General features: G+C 55.6%; 1 protein-coding gene across 2 annotated transcripts in view; it reads right to left on the bottom strand.

Moving 5' to 3' along the window:
• Positions 1-9,861: 9,861 nt before the first annotated feature.
• The window catches only part of UNC5B (unc-5 netrin receptor B), an 80,976-nt gene continuing 73,706 nt past the window's right edge, over positions 9,862-17,131 (bottom strand). For both annotated transcript variants that reach the window (XM_025850246.2, XM_025850245.2), the window contains 4 exons: positions 16,105-16,254; positions 15,304-15,468; positions 14,356-14,537; positions 9,862-13,520 (listed from right to left, as the gene is read on the bottom strand). In XM_025850246.2, coding sequence (XP_025706031.2) covers positions 13,355-13,520; positions 14,356-14,537; positions 15,304-15,468; positions 16,105-16,254 — 663 coding nt within the window. In that variant the 3' untranslated portion in view covers positions 9,862-13,354. The remainder of the gene's footprint in view (positions 13,521-14,355; positions 14,538-15,303; positions 15,469-16,104; positions 16,255-17,131) is intronic.

Here is a 17,131-nt window from a genome sequence, read left to right on the forward strand (position 1 = left end):
CAAATGAATTTGTCACCTGGGGCCCCCTCTATCCCACCCCACCCCCAACGGAAGATAAGGCAATCCACGTGATAAGATATCTTGCTTTTCCCCTAGCAAACAACCTCCATGGGAGAGATCTTTTTTTTTTTTTCCTAAAAACTCTTTTGCCCCCACCCTCCCTTTATAAAAACCTCCCATTTTGTACAGTGCCTCGAGTGCCTCTCTGCTTGCTAGATGGGGTGCTGTCCAGTCCATGAATCATTTAATAAAGTCAATTAGATCCTCAAATTCACTTGGTTGGATTTTGTTGTTAACATTGGTCTGGACATGAGAGCTTCCGAAACCCTTGGAATTTTCTGGGTAATAGAGGTGATAGTGATGTGGTTTTGGAATACAGGTGAGGTTCGGGGGAGTGAGGTCTGAAGCCGATGAATTCTTGAGACATCTTTGGTGCAAAATGGTGGTTTAATAAAGCACGGGGACAGAGCCCGTGCGCAGAAAGAGCTGCTGCACGTGGGTCTTGAGGAGTGGGGATTATATACTCGGGAGCTGGGGGACATAAGGAAAAGGGAGGTTTCAAAAGAACTTTCATATGCTAAAGAGGACCAACCTACTGGATTCCTACAAGATACCAGAGCTCAGGCCACTGTCAAGTTAAGGTTGTTTTCCCTTCTAGCAAGGTATTAACATTAAGATAGTTGGGAGATCCCTGGAAGAATGTCACACACATGGGTTGCAGGGTGTCAGCTTATGCTCTGTCTTCAGCTAGCCTTCTGCTCCCTCATCACTAGGAGAGTTTTGTTTGTTTGTTTATAATAAGCCCCTTTTGACCACGCCAGGGTTTATGCTAATCAGGTGACTCTTGCTGGGCCCCTAGATAGCTTCTGGATGGGGGAAGGGTGTGCCAGAGGAAGCAACCACAAATTTAGGGGTTGGGATTTTCAGCACCATACCCCCCCTCCGCCCCAGGGGAGAAGAGGAGCTGGAGACTGATTTAATCACAATGACCACAGAGTTCATTAATCATGCCTATGTGCCTCCATAGAAACCCCTAAATGATGGGGTTCAGAGAGCTTCTGAGTTGGGGAACACATCTCCTTGCTGGGAGGGTGGTGCCTGGCAACTCCATGGGGACAGAAGCTCCTTTGCTGGGGACCTTGGACCCTGTTCATCTGTATCCTTTACAATGAACTGAGGATAGTAAGATAAGTGTTTTTCTGAGTTCTGTAAGCCCTTCTAGCAAACTATTGAAACTAAAGGTTGGGGTGTTGTAGGAACCCCCGACTTCGTAGCCAAGTCGGACAGAAGTCTGGATACCCTGGGCAGCCCATATGTTCTACTGGCGTCTGAGGTGGTGACAGTCTCAAGGGACTGATGCCATCTCCCAGCGGTTGTGTCAGCATTGAACTGAATTGCAGGACACTGGAGAGAGGGAGAATTGGTTGTTGGTGGGCAAAAAACCCACCTGTTTGGTGTCAGAAGTGTTGAGAGTGAAAACTGTGCAGAGGCCCAAAGGTAGGGAGGGCTGGGGTCTTGCTTTGGAGGAGCTTGCACCCTCCCCGGGGAGGCAGGTCAGCATTGGAAGCCCTGCAGGGGTGTGCATGGTGCGGTGGGGGGCATTGGTGGGCAGGTGCCAGGAGTCAGCAAGGACTGGGCACCCGCCCTATTTCACAGGCGCAAGTCCCAGGCTCGTAAAATTAAGTAGCTGGCCCAAGGTCACAGGACGGTGGAGCCTGTATTTGCCTCCCCCTGCAGGTGTGTCTGACTCTGAAGGTGGCACCTGTTTTCTGCTCTACCACATGCCCCTCCGAAGGGCCTGGGGGTGGGTAGGGCAAGAAGTGGGATGGAGGTAAAAGGGTATGGGGCTTCCCGATCTGGTGGAGGCCAGCGACATGGGAGGTAAAAGAACTCACCAAGGCAGAACGAAGGAGGTAGAAGTTTACTGACTACACTGCAAGGAAGAAGCAGGCCGGACAGTAGAGAAGAGACTGTCTGCTAGGAGGCGGTGGTGGGGAGCTGCAGTTAAGGGGGGAAATGGGGAGACGTGGGAATGTATGGAATTTTCCCCTTTATGGTACCTGTGCCCGATTTTTTTTTTTAAGATTTTATTTATTTGACAGAGAGAGACACAGCGAGAGAGGGAACACAAGCTCAGAGAGTGAGAGAGGGAGAAGCAGGCCTCCCGCCGAGCAGGGAGCCCGATATGGGGCTCGAACCCAGGACCCTGGGATCATGACCTGAGCCGAAGGCAGACACCCAATGACTGAGCCACCCAGGCGACCCCTGTGCCCGATTTTGAGTAGCCCATGGGTCAGCCAGGGCCTCTGGCTATTTCCAGGTGGGTCGCCTAATGAGCCTGTTTGCAGTCAGCTGGAGGGGGTCACTGTGGGCCCTTTTATCCCACTCAGGTTTCCATTGTTTAAGCCTGTGACCTAGAAGTGGCCTCTACAAAGGGTTTCTGGGGAGAGGTGACCTTGGAGCTGAATCTTCAGCATGCTTGTGGCCCATGGAGGACGGCAGGGAGGACCTTCCAGAAGGAGCAGAAGGCTAAAGTGAAGGCAGAGGGGAGAGCTGTGACATGTTGGTGGAGTGAGGGGTACGAGGCTGTGAGAAAGTTCGGGACTGGGATGGCCCTGAGAGCCAGGCCGGGGGCGTGGTCGTCACCCTGCTGGCCACAGCATTCCTTTCCATGGCACAGCATTCCATAAGGGTTTTGCAGGAGAGGAGAACAGGCCCCACCAGGGCTAAAGAGGTGACCGTGGTGATCGCTGGTCACAGGCAGGGCAACGGACTAGAGGCTGGGGCCACTTGGCTTCAGTATCTGACTGATTTGTCCAGCCTGAAAAAACAGATCCATATTTGCAAGGCTTTAATAATTTGGCCTCTTACGCGTTCCAGGCCTTGAACCATCCTGGCTCCCATTCCTGCCTCCCGAACCCAAGTCAGTGCAGTTTGAAATATCCAGCCCAAGACACTTGGACCTTACCTGAAAGGTGGGGAAGGGGTGGGCAGGAGGCGGGAGCTGTGGGGGGTCCTGGGACACTGTTTTGGGGGATTTGGAGCCCCTGTGTGGTTCTTGGGGGGAAGGCAGAAGACTTGTCTTGAATCTGTTTGCTCAGCAAGCTCTCTGTTCCATTTAGCTTGTGCAATGTGCAGATCGGGTCAAGCATCCGGATTTCCCCAAGACGCTCCGATCCTGTACACTTTAACTACAGCTGACAGAATAGGCACTGTCGACGGTGAAATAACAAAAACCAGAAGGCTGAAGACCTTCCCAGATGCTGTCCCTGATGGGGAGGGGGGCGGTCAGGCGTCCCTCTTGCTGCACTTGGCCTCCCAGGGCTGGGCAGATGTTTTCAAGGGACCCAGAACTCGACGTGGAGCAATTCCAGCAGAGAGTAAGTGTCTATTAAGCAGGACTGCTACCTGTCAAGGAAGGGGTTTCTTCAAAGAGTTCTGCACTGGCTGCCCCCCACCTCTCTCCTGCAGGGACACCTACTGGAGTCCAACGTACAACTCCATAACTAGGTACGCTAGTTAGCCTCATTTTGCATATGAGGACCCTGGGGTTCAGAGAGGTTGGTATCTTGCTCAGAGTCACACAGCTACTAAGTGGCCAAGACTTAAATCGACACCTTACTGCCCCCAGAGCCCAGCTGGGGACATTATCCAAGTCACACAAGCTCTTAACCCAAAGCCTGCTGACCTGTAGGCAATTCAGCAACAGGCAGAACCTGCATATTCACACAGCTGCTGCTGTAGAAGTTAGCCAGGAGGCTGCCGAGGCCGCCAAGGCACGGGGTTGGCAGGCCATCTTGCGACGACGCTCTGTCACTGCAGCGGGTGCAGGCTGGCTGGCTGGGTGAGGCTGCACTCCTGCCGTCTGAGGCTTACTGGACTCCCCCGCAGGGCACGTGGGTCTGGGGAGACAAGGACTCATTCATAATTGCTGAGCTAATTGTCTGCTCTCACATTACCAGTTCAAATCCACCCTCCGACTCTAACCACCTCTCCTTCTGTGTCCCACGGCTCCCTTTGGGAAAGTTCTGTGCCTCCTGGAGATTCCAGCCCCTGACCCCTCTGTCTCCCCTCCATGCTTCGGGCATCTTGCCCTCCACCCTGACTCAGCTTAGATCCCATGGCCCATTGTTGCAGTAGCATCTTAGCAATGCCCCAAATCCCCATGCCCCCGTCTCCTAGTGGTCCCGCTGGCTGACCACGGATGCACCCACCTACATCTGAGCAGATGAGCCTCGCTGGAGAAAGTCCCCAGCCGGCAAGCAACTCCACTCTGAATTCATGGTTACCAACCTGAGATGGGCCTCCAGACTCCAGCAGGCTCACAGCATATCTCCATCCTAGGAAGGAGATGGGCTCTGGAGCCAGAGGGGATCAGACCTCCCAGTTGTTGGTGGCTCTATGCCTCCCCCATCCTGTGAGGTCATCCCACCGTAATCCCCCTGGGAGTCGAAGGGACAGAGGCAAGCCACCAGGAACTGGAGGGAGCACAAAAGGGCTTGTGGACGCTGAGCTGTGCCTCATCAGGACCTGGCAGCATTTGGATGGAGGAGGAATGGCTCTAGGGTGGAACATGAGATCGGTTTCCAAATCTTTGAAAAGTCGTCAGGGAGTATGACTTAGACATATTCCTAGCGATTGCTGAGGGTAAAATTAGCCCCTACGGTGAAAATAAGTAAGCAGTCAATAAATGCCATTTATTATTATTCTTTTAGTAAGGAGTGTGTTCACCATCTCTGGAGGTAGTCCAGTGGCGTCTGGACAAGCCCGAGTCTGGGCTATTGTGGAGGGAATTCTGGCATCAGGTGAAATGCAGGAGATGATGGCCGAGGACCCCCCACCTCTGCCATCCTAAAAGTTGGGAAAATGGATCCCAGTGAGCCCCTGCAGTTCTCGGGGACAGCTTCTGTCCACTGCAACCCCCTTGGGTAATCACAATATTTACTGGTCTGAACACTGAGCATCTGTCCCTGGCGACCTGGGGGTAGGGGAATTGCGGAGACCCCAGGGCCTCAGCTCAGCCCTGACCTGGGGTTCATCAGGCAGTGGGGAAGCTCCTGGGAAGAAGACGGGCTGAGGCCACCATCCCATGGAGGGATGTAGGAGGGGTGCCGAGGCAGGCACCACTTTCCTTCAGATGCCACCCCAGCAAAGTGGCACGCAGGCAGGGGCCTCTTGGCACTCTGTAGAGAGGGCCAGGGGCTCAGGACTGTCTCAGTCAGCAGACCCCTGAACCAGAGCAGCTCTGAGCCTGTCCCTCCCCTGCTTGACACCTTTCTAAAGCCCACCTCTGCCAAGCAGATCCCAGGCTGGGCGGGTCTTGTTGGACCTACACGGTGTTTCAAAAAAATAGGGCCCGCAGTTAGCCAGATGGAATGATTTCACATACAAATCCCAATCCTGATGTCTGGTTTCTAAAAGCAGAAGGATAGAGCAGTCCTGGGCCCTCACTCCTGCCTGGCAACCACCAGTCTGAGCCAGTAGTAAGGGCCTTCCCCTCCAGTGGGCTGGGTGGTCTCTGTTAGCTACAGTCTCCACTGCTCCCTATTGCTCCCTAGAGTGCTGAGGCCAAATGTGAGAGGCCGTCTGATAGAATATTTATCCTCCTGTTCCACTCAAGTAGAGATCCGTGCTGCTAACAGAAGTGGGAAGCAAGCAATAAGCTAAGACCTCGTATGTTTTAAGAACCAGCCAAGAGGGCACGTTTCTTTGTGAAGTGTTGATATGGCCGCTTCTCTTATTCATATGAGGAGCAGCCTGGGTCCTGGAGATACTTGCTTTTGACCCAGGCCTACAGATGAAGCCCTGAGGCTGAATCCAATGCCAAGGAACAGATTTGTGTGAACCTGGAGCGGATGGCCTATGGCAGTGGGGTCAGCCTGGCCCCTCTGTCCTTCCCAGACTCCCAAACTGATCCTTTGATCCCTCTGCTATGAGCTTTCTCATCTCCATACCTGTGACCATGCAGTTCCTGGCACCTGGTGGTTCCTTGGACCCAGCCCTCCACCTGCTCAGACACCACTACCTTCCAAGGCAGGCCAGCCAGAATGATCCCCTCCCTTCTTCGTGCTTGTACAAAGCTGGTGCCAGTCCCAGGCTGGCTGCTCCTCAGTTCTGGGAAACTATGGGAACTCACTTTTTATGCTGCAGTGAGCTGCTAGGGGGCCGCGTCCAAGCATGATTTATCGCCCCGCACCCCCTGTTCCTTGCCCATCTATGGATCAGATCAATAAATATTGATTGAATGTCCAAGTATCCCAGACCCTCTCCCTGGGGAAGCTTTCTAGGCCGAGAAGCTGGGGTGGGTAGATTCAAGCTACCCCAGGGAGGCCCGGGCTGGGTCAGGTCCTCACGGCTGCAGGAACGGCACAGATTCATGGGTGCCCCCTCCCCAGGATTACCCCCATGTCCTGGGTCAGGGTCCCTGAGAGGTCACCAGCTCCCACCCCCACGTGCATACGCACAGCCAGAGAGGGCCCTCAGACCATTTCGGCACCTGCGGCAGACATCTGACCCATTACCTGCTAAAGGGACATCAGTGTCTTCTCTTAGCAAGAAGTTTCATAAAAGGAAGTTGCTGCAAACTTTTGCCTAAAAGCATCTCCCCCAAAATGTACAGCTGAGAAGCTATGGCTCAGAGAAACCAACCCCAATGTTCTAAAATATTACGGTTCCGGGGGCGCCTGGGTGACTCAGTAGGTTAAATGTCTGCCTTCGGCTCCGGTCATGATCCTGGGGTCCTGGGTTGGAGTCCCGCATTGGGCTCCCTGCTCAGCGGGGAGTCTGCTTTTCCCTCTCCCCCTGCCCTCCACTCTGCTTGTGCTCTTTCTCTCTCAAATAAGTAAATAAAATCTTTAAAATACCACTATTCCAGAAAGCCTTTCTCGACGCTCAGCTCAGTCAGTGGCCTCTTTGAGCTTCCATGGCCCCCTTTGTCCGCTGGTGTCTCTGTCTCCCGGTTAGGCCACAGGCTCTGAGGGCAGTGTGTGCCTCCTGGACCCTGTGCCCGGGACTGACCAACAGACACGGTGTGCCGGATGAGCCGTGGAACCCCACCCTCCGCCCCACCAGCTTGTGTTTGGGGAAAAGTCAGGACTGGGGAGCTCCTCATCTTGAGCTCCTCCTGTCGCTGGAAGGCTGAATCCAGGGCAGGGATTGTGGTAGAAACAGCTTCCTGTTGAGGACAGTCACCCAGTTCTCCAGGACCAAGGGCTAGGAAGGCTGGGCTCTTGGTGTGGGACGCCTGTGCCCAGTGCGGAGTGACGGGTTGGATGGCAGGTTTTCCCGTGTCGGGCGGAGGGAGGAGGCCGGGAGGGAGGAAGGTGCCCTAGGCAGCAGAGAGAGGCTGGTGGAGGCGGTGAAGGAAGGGGCAGGGAGAGCAGGGGTCCACAGCCCCCAGTGGCCTATACAGCAGGCCCTCCGAGCGCTTTAGTTAAACCGGACGCTGGCGTTCCAAGATCAATGGGCTGAGCCTTAGCAACCAAAATGAGATAGAGACCGTCTTAATGACAGCGAGGGAGGGACAAGTTAGGGACCTCCATGGGGACATCATTAAGGGAGCCTGTTATCCTGCGGGAAACACAGTGTCGGCGAAATGAATTTCCGAGCAGTTATTGGAAAAATAAAACTATTTCATGTTTATACCTCAAGGGGTTGAGACTCTTGGATCAGATCCATTATATTTAAATATTTACATGTACAAATATATGTTTGTATTTGCATAGATCTTCCTGAGAGGATATATAAAAAAATAAACCAATTGCCTCTGGGTGGGGAAGACTGGGGACAGGGAGGGGAGCAGCAGACAGGACGTGAGGCTCTTCTTTTGTTCTTTAAACATATTTTTTTTTTTTTTTTTTTTTTTAGCCATAGGCTCGTATCCTGTTTTGAATTAAAATGGGCAAGAGTTTTGACAGATTTGCTAAGCCGAACTGGATGAGGTCTTCCTGTGTGTGATCTTGAACCCGAGGCTGGGGTTGGAATGGGTCTTCTTATGGCCCCCAGTGGCGGAGGGGGGCAGCTGGTGGTCTGAAGCCTGAGGGCTGCACCAGCTTCGTCACATCCCTGCCCAGCTCTAGGGCACCTCCTCGGGCTGCCGCTTGGTTATAGGGTCGGAACCAGCCCATCTCTGCCGGCTTCTGGTTTTTCCTCATCCACCCCTGGATCTGTGAGGGAGGAGGGCCCACCAGGTGGGGCTGTCACACCCCAGCCTAGAAGCAGGACCCCAAATTACAGAACTACACCAGCCAGAGGGAACTTATAGCCTGGCGGGTCTAAGGCCCACAATTCATGGGTAGGGAAACTGAGGCCCAGGGAGGGACAGTGACCCGCACAGTATCAGAACTAGAACCCAGGTCCCTCCTCCCCAGGCCAGAACTCTTTGCACCTAGCAAGGGGCAGGTGGCAAGGTAGAGGCCCTCCTGCTTAGGTAGTGGGCAGAGGGGGAGGGGTTTAAATGGGTATCCTTGATTCCTGGGGGCACCCTACACAATCTGCCTGCTTATGGGGCTACTTGGTAGGAAATTACCATCCCACACCTGACTCTGCCCACCCTTCCCTGCACTGCTGCCCCCCCTCAGGCTGTACCCCCTTCCCTTCCTGCCCTCCCCCCGGCAGATGAGTGTGAATGCTGCAGACACCCTGGGTCCCAGGGGAATGATGACAGTCTGAGCGGTGGTCTATGCGCATGTGTGGGTGAGTGCACAATGACACTCGGGCCCGCCCCGCTGCGCCATAAGCTCCCAGAGGACCTAGCTCATAGGTGCTCCCTACCCGTCGTGGGACAGCCAGGCGACACCTGGCACACACCCCAGAGCCACAGCTCCCTCAAAGTCAGAACAGGCGGGGCCTCTAGGTACCTCATACCTCAGGGCATGGGAAGGTTAAAAAGGGGTCCACGGCCAAATACACCGGGGGCACCCTGTATTAATATGAAGAGACAAGCTTCTCGTGGGACTTCTCAGAGCCTTTCATGTGCTGATGGACACTGTGAGTCTCTCACTATGAGACCAGTGGGTACTTTCACTCCAAACTTCAGAGATCACAGCATCCACCATGAAGCAGGCACTGCAAGCTGGAAGATGCTGGGACTAGAACTCAGCTCGCAGGAAGGCCTGACGGCCAGCTAACAGGGCCCCTGCCAGCCACAGGGCCCCTTTGTGCAAAGTAGAAAAAAAACACCCCTTCAAGCCATCTGTGGGAAAATTAACACCAATGTGCTGATTTTATTAGAATAGGACCTTTACTGCCATCTGCTGGAAACACAGTAAATACACAAATCTGCAATCTGTGAGAATGGCACCATTCTCCCCTTTAGGTATTTAGAAATGATACTCTTGTTCAGTGTGTCACCTGCCCAGCCATGCATAGCGGCCCTGAGTCCAAAGTCACGCGATCCCAGCCCACCCACCAATCCCTTTCTACGTGCACCATTATGTTCCAGGTGAGTGCTCTAAACTGACCTCTCAGCCTCCGCCCTTCTGCATTTCTTGTAGGCAGAAAGGGATGCTGGGGGCTTCGTGTCCACTTATCACCTAGCCCACAGCTGGCTCAAATGACTGACCCCTGAACATATTCCATGAATGCTTTATGCACTGAGGGTGTCGACTGGGGAGCAGGGATTGGGATCCAGATCCAGCCCGGGCTCTACCTTGCTGTGTGACCACAGAGAAGTCCTTATCTCTGTCTGGGCCAGTTTTCCTTTCTGTAAAATGAAGCAGTTGAGCTTGATCGTTTCCAGGAGCTCAGAGAGCTGACAATGACCACCCGATCCCAAACCCACAGAACTTTGAGAAAAGCAGGAAGGTCATCCCAGTTGCTGATTGAAAGACAGTCAGGAAGACAACAGAATACAACTGGAACTTTTTATTAGACTAGGAAATATAATTTATTTTGTAAAAATTAATTTTGTTACAATAGGAATGCTAAACGTTATGTACAGGTTGAAGTTTACAGAATAAACAGCAGTGGGATCGGGCCATTCCCGCAGCCCTACATCCCCGGGACACATAACCATGTCCACGGCCCAGGCAGGGGGGCCAGCCCTTTGCCCCCAGCAGAGCTGCTCCCTGCACCCAAACTCCCGGTCACCTTCCCTCCGAAGGTGTACTAAGGGACCTGGCCCAGCTGCCTGGTTGCTGGGAGAAGGGGACCAGAGGGTCCTGGGTCTTCCAGGAGATGGAGAGACCCCCACAAAGGACCCCTGGTCTCTGCGAGAGAAAGCAGAGGAGAGGCACGTAGAAGATACACTGACTGACCCTGTGGACTCAGGGAGGTCACACACGCACATCCGGGTGGGGACATGTTCCGGGGGGGGTGGGCAACCTGATGTGCCTGCAGACAAAAGCACGCACATCCGGGGCACGCACACACACATGCACGTGCAAGCACATCCCAGCGATGAGAGAGACACAAACACCCACTCGAGGCCCCTGCAAGCCCCTCGGGGGCCCCTGATCTGCCTCTCATGGGGCACATGGGTTATGTGCGGCAGCCGCTTAGGCCTGAATAAGAGGAGAAATCCTGATGCTACCCTAAGGTGGGCGGTGTGGGGCTGCAGCCACGGCAGCCTCAGCAGAGGACTGATGGATGGAGCCAGCTAAACTTTTCCAGGCGTTTCTTATAAAGCTGGACAGTTTGAACCCTCCCAGGAGGCTCCAGCCAATTGGGTCTGTGCTCCAGGCCCTGGTACACACTTTTTGGAAATCAACTGAGAAATGGCACATGGGTGGCTGGCCTGGCCTCATCCAGCAAAAGCTCCCATCCTGGGTGCTGGGCAGGCAGGGTGGGAAGGAGGGGCATGGCAGACCGCGGCCAACCTCCCCCCACTAGGGTTCCCACTAGAACCCTAGAACGACCATGTGTCAGAACCCAAAGGGAGTCAGACAGCTGCGGGTATGAAAAGATGAGGCCCAGAGAGGGCAGTCCTGTGCCTGAGGCCACACAGCAGTTTAATGGCACAGCTGGAGTTTGAGTGCTGGTCTTTGAACTCCAGGCTGCCCGGGGGCCTTTTAGAGACGGATGGGAAGGGCACCGGGAAAGCCTCTGTGGCACTGGTTAGGCTGCCGTCAAGGCCATGCTGTCACACAGGCCTCCGTGGCTCAGGCTAGGAGGCATCGGGGACTTGGAGCCCACAGCGGATGGGCACCCTGGGCAGGGAAGGCTCGCTGCCTTTGAGGCAACACCACACAGGCACTGGGGTCAAGAGCTGTTGCTGCCCCACCCCGAATGCAGGCCTGGCCCCTTCAGCAGCCCTGATAGAAGAAATCCTCTCTCAAACCGAGCAGGCCTCTGTCTGCCTGCGGCTAACCTACCCCCCAGGGGGGTCGGTAGGTGGTGAGAACCCCCATAAGCCCCAGAGTCCATGGCAGGGAAGGGTAGGTTGGGGACACCGCCTGGGACTGGAGCTCCCAAACCTGCTTTCCTCCCAGGAGACCAGGCTTTCAAAGGCCAGGATATGCCCAGGCTGGTCCCAGCAGCTGCTCATGGACCTGCTGGGGCAAGCCCTGGGGTCAGAGCCTGCCCAGAGCTGTCGGGGGGGGCGGCTGGCACAGACTTTGCCCTGGGTGCGAAGGAGGAGAGAGAGGCCTCTGTGCCAGTTGTAAGAGCCAGGTCCCAGCCCTTGTCAGCCAGTCAAAAAGGGACCTTGATTTGATGGCCCCTTGGAGCGTCCTGGAGCAGGCTGGCAAGGGAGTCCTGGCCCCTCCACTCTGGCAGCCCTGCCTGTTCAAAGCTCCCTTCAAGACCTCCCAGACTGCAGAGGGAGGCTGAGAACCGGGCTGAGGGAGGTGCCGGTGGAGGTCAGAGCTGGGAAAACAGCCCTCCCCAGGTCCTCCTCCAGTACGGGGCGGGGGAAGGCGTGTAGAGCCCAGCCGGGCACCCACCTCCCGGACTGCAAGGCTGACTGCTGACACGTTCTTCAAAGCCACACCGAGGCCCAGAAGCTCAGGCTTCTGCAGTTAGAGGCCCTCTTATCCATCCCTTCTGTTTTATAGATGAACTTCCCCAGCCAACTGAGGCTGGGGAAGACCAGTTTCTGGATTCCTGGGCATTAACAGAATGCCAATATGCTGCAGCCCACCTAGTCTACGAGCTGCTAGGTGGAGGGATGACCTGGCTGGTCCCATCCCGGGGTGAAGGAGAGAAACGTCCATAGGAGACTCTATCTCCCTCCGCCCCACTTCTTTCTCTGCTTGGGCCCCACCCCCTTCTCCAGGAGCCACCAGACTGGGACACTGGAAACATCGTCCCTGGCTCACAGCTGGCCCGGCCTGCCCACACTTTCTACCCCAAGGCCTCTTAATCCGGACTCCCCAGGAGCCCAGGGAGGCTGTGGGGCATCTGCCTGGGGAGGCGGGTGGGCGGGAGGACCCCATCCCACTCCAGACCTCAGGGCTCCTTGGCTCTATAGATTCAGCATCTGCTTACGATTTTAGAGAGAAATACGGTACCATGGCTAAAACCCCATTTGACCCTGTACAACTGGGGAAACTGAGGCCTTGTAGGAGTTAGTCTAAGACAGAATCCTTAGCAGCAAGGTGTTCTGTCTCTCTCTCCCTGATAATCTCTCTCTCACACACGGGCACACACGCACACATGCTCACTCCTGGCCAGAGCCATGAGCAAGCCCATACTCATCCACACTCAAGAAAAGAGTTTTCTATTTTTTTTGTGTTGTTTTTCATTTTCTTTCTTTTTTTTTTTTTTTCTTAAAAAGGACTTATCCAAATATCTGGATAATAAATCATGTGCGTTTCCTAAGAAACTGGGTTTTTCTTTTCCCTTGTGGTTTTGGTGTTGCTCTTTTTCTTCTTGGAGGCTGACTGGCGGTCTGAAGTGTCTTTCTTCCTTTACTTTTCCTTTTTGCTTTGGCCAGGAGAAAGCGGTTTGTGTGAACTGTACTTGACTCTTCAAAGAGGAAAATGGTGTGAAAGGAGAAAGGGGCTCGCGGCAGGGGAGGAACCAGGAACTGAGGGAGAAACTGAAGGACGAAACTTAGACACACGTAACCCAGAGCTCCCGGGGCGGCAGTAGCAGGTGGTGTGGAAGGAGTCGGGGGGGGGACCCCTCCTGGCGCCCTGGGTTGCCTCCGGAGACCTCATGGGGGTGCCCCGCAGAGATCTGCTGGCAGGAGAGACAGCCAAGGGCAGAGAAGGAGCACTGGGGCCTCTGGACAACGGACTACATGGATTTGCTAAGGCTGGTCGTGGTCTGGAGTGGGGCGAGGGGAGGAGGCGAGGGTGACTCCGGCTGTGAGCTGGGGGGCAGCATAGGCCGCCCCGCCTCTCAGGAGGCTGCGCGAGCCCCCCCGTGCCCGCCTCCCGCCCGCCCTCCCAGCCCGTGGTTCCGGGGCCGCTCAGCAGGCCCCGTCAGTGGCCATGGCCACCAGCACCTCGCTCTTGCCCATCCCCTCCAAGGCACTCGCCAGGCTGTTGAGGTCCCCGTCGTCCTGCTGCAGGGCTTCCCAGAGGTCCAGGATCACACCCGTGGGGCTTGCTTTGGTGGCAAAGTAGTTCAGGTACCTGGCAGAGGGAAGGAGAAGGCCATGGGGCTCCCCGAACACCCAGCACCTCCTGCGAGTATGGGAATGGAGAGAGCACTGGGAGGTGAGAAGACTCTGCAGTCCCACAGTCCTGGGTCTGAGCCCTAGCCCCTCTGCCGGGGGGCTGTGCGGCCCCAGGTGAGCCCCCGCTCCTCTCTGAGCCCCGGGCTCCTCCTCTCTAAAATGGAAACGGTCTTGCTCATCCTCATCCACCATCCCGGTTAGTACTACCATTGAAAGACACTGGCCCCAGGAGAGACGGTCCAAACCTAGCCTTTCATTCTTTCCTCCTCCCACATCCGTTCCCTGCTTGGTCTCACCCCCCACGCTCCCCCGAGCGCAGGAACAAAGCCTTAGACACTTTGCAAAGCCCATCCATTTCTAGTAAGGTGCCTTGTATGTAGCATCTGCTCAACACGGGTTTATTAAAGGGTTTCTCAGTAAGTATGTAATAATAAGGACTATTGTTGCCATTATACTTATCCAGAAGAACTTTTTAAGTTCTCCAGAAGGGTTTTGACATGAAAATATACTCTGTCACTCCGCAAGCATTTCCGGAACACCTGCTCTGTCCTGGGCATGGGGGTGCAGATGGTGGTTACACCTGGTGTCCCGGCTTCCCCTGATTCTCACCGGCCAGCACCCTGAGCATGGCGCTCCTCAAGGAATGGGCTTCTCGGATTTAGCACACCCGAGCCTGAGCTCCTGATCACCCATGGATGGAAGGATGTGCCTGGACTGTCGGGCTGCCTGCCCCACCTGCCCCTTGGGGACAAAGGGAGGCTGGGGTGGGTTGGGCCCGGCCCAACACCCACCGGTCCATGGAGAGCTTCTGCGCCAAGAGCCGCCAGTCATTGCCCCGCGAGCTGGGGGCGTCCAGGCTGTTGCATATCTTTTGGCGGATGGACAGTGGAATCTTGAAGGCATAGGGCCCCAGCTGGGTGGTGACCGTGCTGCCAGGGGCAGAGCAGAAGGCGTCCAGGGAGCTGGCAGGCGTCTGGAAAAGCAGGGGCAAGGTGAGAGGGGGAAAAGCCCCCCCACCCCATGCACAGCACTGGCACCCGTCCCTCCAACCTTCCTGCCCGGGACTGGGAGCTCATGGAGGTTCTGGTTACTCCCCACGCTCTGGGCAGGCTCCAGCTGCCCAAAGACCTCCTCCCCTGGAAGCTTCCAAGGTCCAGGGCTGCATGGCCAACCCCCAGCCCTCGGGGTGCACCGTGCTCACGCACTGGCCCAGGCTAATGCTGATGGCCTCTCGTGATTACAAAGCCACAAGGAGCCTCAGCCACGGTCTAATCCACACAGGGCCACTTTTACACGTGTGGAAATGAAGTCTAGAAAGGGGAGGTGACGTGCCCAGGGTCACATGCCAAGGTAGGGGCAGAGCGGGGCCTAGGCCCATAGCCAGTGCTCTTGACACCATGCTGCAAGGAGGTTCTAGCACTGCTGTCCTGGGTGGCCTGGGTTTTGTAAACCTCAGGCTGGATTTATAGTGGGGGAAAACTGCAGGCCTGGGCCAAGTGCTGACTGGATCCAAGGTCAGTGGTCTCTGTCCTCCCTAGAACCCACTTTCCGACTTAGATGTTGCTACAGGACCAAGCACAGTAAGTGGTAGCTCTGAGCAAAACTGCCCAGGTCCCAGCTCAGACTTGGGAGGTGAAGGGAACATATCTTTACGGGAGACAGCACTCCCCCGCAGCTGAGGGGGGAGCACGGGGGTCTGAACGCTGTCCCCCCTGGCCCCACAGAGTGTCTGGTCTCACCTCTGCCAGCGTGGCGTGCAGCTGGAAGATCTGGCCTTCCCCTTCCACCTGCCGCACACAGATCTTGCAGGTGAGCTCTGTGGAGGCCAGGCTGTGCCTCTCCAGGGTGAAGGTGCAGTGCAGAGCCTTCTGGCTGCCACTCCAGATGTGACAGAAGGGGATCTCCTGAGGGAGGGGCGGCAGGGTCACGGATGGGAGGCGAGCCTGCCCTGCCCTCAGAGGCTGGTAATGAGGCCAGCCTCGGGGAGTGCGGGGACCTCTCAGTGGGCAGTGCAGGCCTCTCCATTCAGACAGGCAGAGGGAGAAGAGCTGGTCAAGGGCCCTTCAGCTGAGAAACGGAGCATATGGGGGAGAAGGCACAAGTCTGGATGCGTGAGTGTGTGTGCAAGGGTGTGCATGCGTATACGAGTGCGTGTGCGCACGTGTGTCTGGGCTGGAAGCCTTGCAGTCTCAATAGTGTTGTGCAGATAGGTGCCAGGCACAGGGATGTGACTAGTGGAGATTCCTCTGCAAGGTCTGCCAGGCATGAACACTCTTAGGGACGGTAAGGCCTCTTTGAAGGTGATGTATATAGACATCTGTGTTTAGGAGTGTGCCATGGGGTGGGCACCGAGTGTGAGGCTGTGCCTCGGGATGACTGGGAGTGTGGAGTGAGGTGGGAGGGAGACAGAGACTGGGGCTGGGGGCAAGCCTAGAAGAAGGAGGCGGGGCCAAGGCCTGGGCAGGGGCACTGGTCTTCCCTGGGCAGCCCCTCAAATGTTCCCCCCCTCCCCAGCTTCATTCCCCTCCCCCAGCCCTCACCTGGTACTTGGCCAGCAGCTTGCTTCTCCAGTGGGCATGGGGGATGTCGTGCAGAGAGAGGCGCAGGTTGTGGTAACTGTCTTTAAACAGCAGGGGTTTGGGCTCCTCCACTAGATAGCCACCCAGCGTCCGCTCCAGCTCCAGCACCTCCTGAGGGCCAGGAGGCAATGGGAAGGGGGAGCCCATCACACTTGGCCAATGGGTTCTTCTTGCTGCAAGCTGGGGGTCTGGGGACACATGCGGGCTGTGGGAGCCAGGCTGTAGGACTGAGGGCAGGTATCCATCGGAGCACGGGGCCAGGTATTTGGTAAGTGCTCAGAGAAGACACACTGTGTGAACAGATGGATGAATGGACAGATAATGGGACAGATGGATAGATGACTGGATTTACAGATGACTAGACAGAGAGATGGACGAATAGATAGAAAAATGGATGCATAAATACAGACAGACAGATGGACATGTAGACGGATATACAAATGGATGGGTAATAAATAGAAGGACAGATGGAAGGAAAGATGAATGGATGCTTGGTGATGGCTGGACAGACAGATGGACTGCTGAGTGAATGAGTATACAGATAGAGGGGCAGCAAGCTGGATGGATGATGGGTGGATGGACGAGCGGATGGACGGACAGATGGGGACTGAAGAGATAAGGAATGCCATCAAGCCAAAATGTGGCAGCTCCCCTCCTGACCTCCACTCCATTCTCTGACCAAAGCTGGACCCTGGCCAACGCACCAGTGCTGAGGGATGCAGGCCGCAAGAGCACTTCCCAGAGCCTCCAACCCATTCTGGGCCTTCTGGAATTTCAGGCCAGCTCAGCCCAGCAGAAGACATGCACTCTCCCATGAGGCCTTTCCACCTGTGCTGCCTCAGTCCGTGACTTGGAGTTTGGGACAAGTCACGTGCTACTGGGAGACAGGGACCGGAGGAGACCACAGACCATGGGTCGGGGGAGGCCTGGAGCTACAGGAAACGGACCAGAGGCTTCACAGGGGGATGGAAGGAGGGAAGAGGTTTAC

This window comes from Callorhinus ursinus, unplaced genomic scaffold, assembly GCF_003265705.2.
Source record: "Callorhinus ursinus isolate GAN/ISIS: 27379988/994484 unplaced genomic scaffold, GSC_fseal_2.0 scaffold31, whole genome shotgun sequence".
NCBI lineage: Eukaryota > Metazoa > Chordata > Mammalia > Carnivora > Otariidae > Callorhinus > Callorhinus ursinus.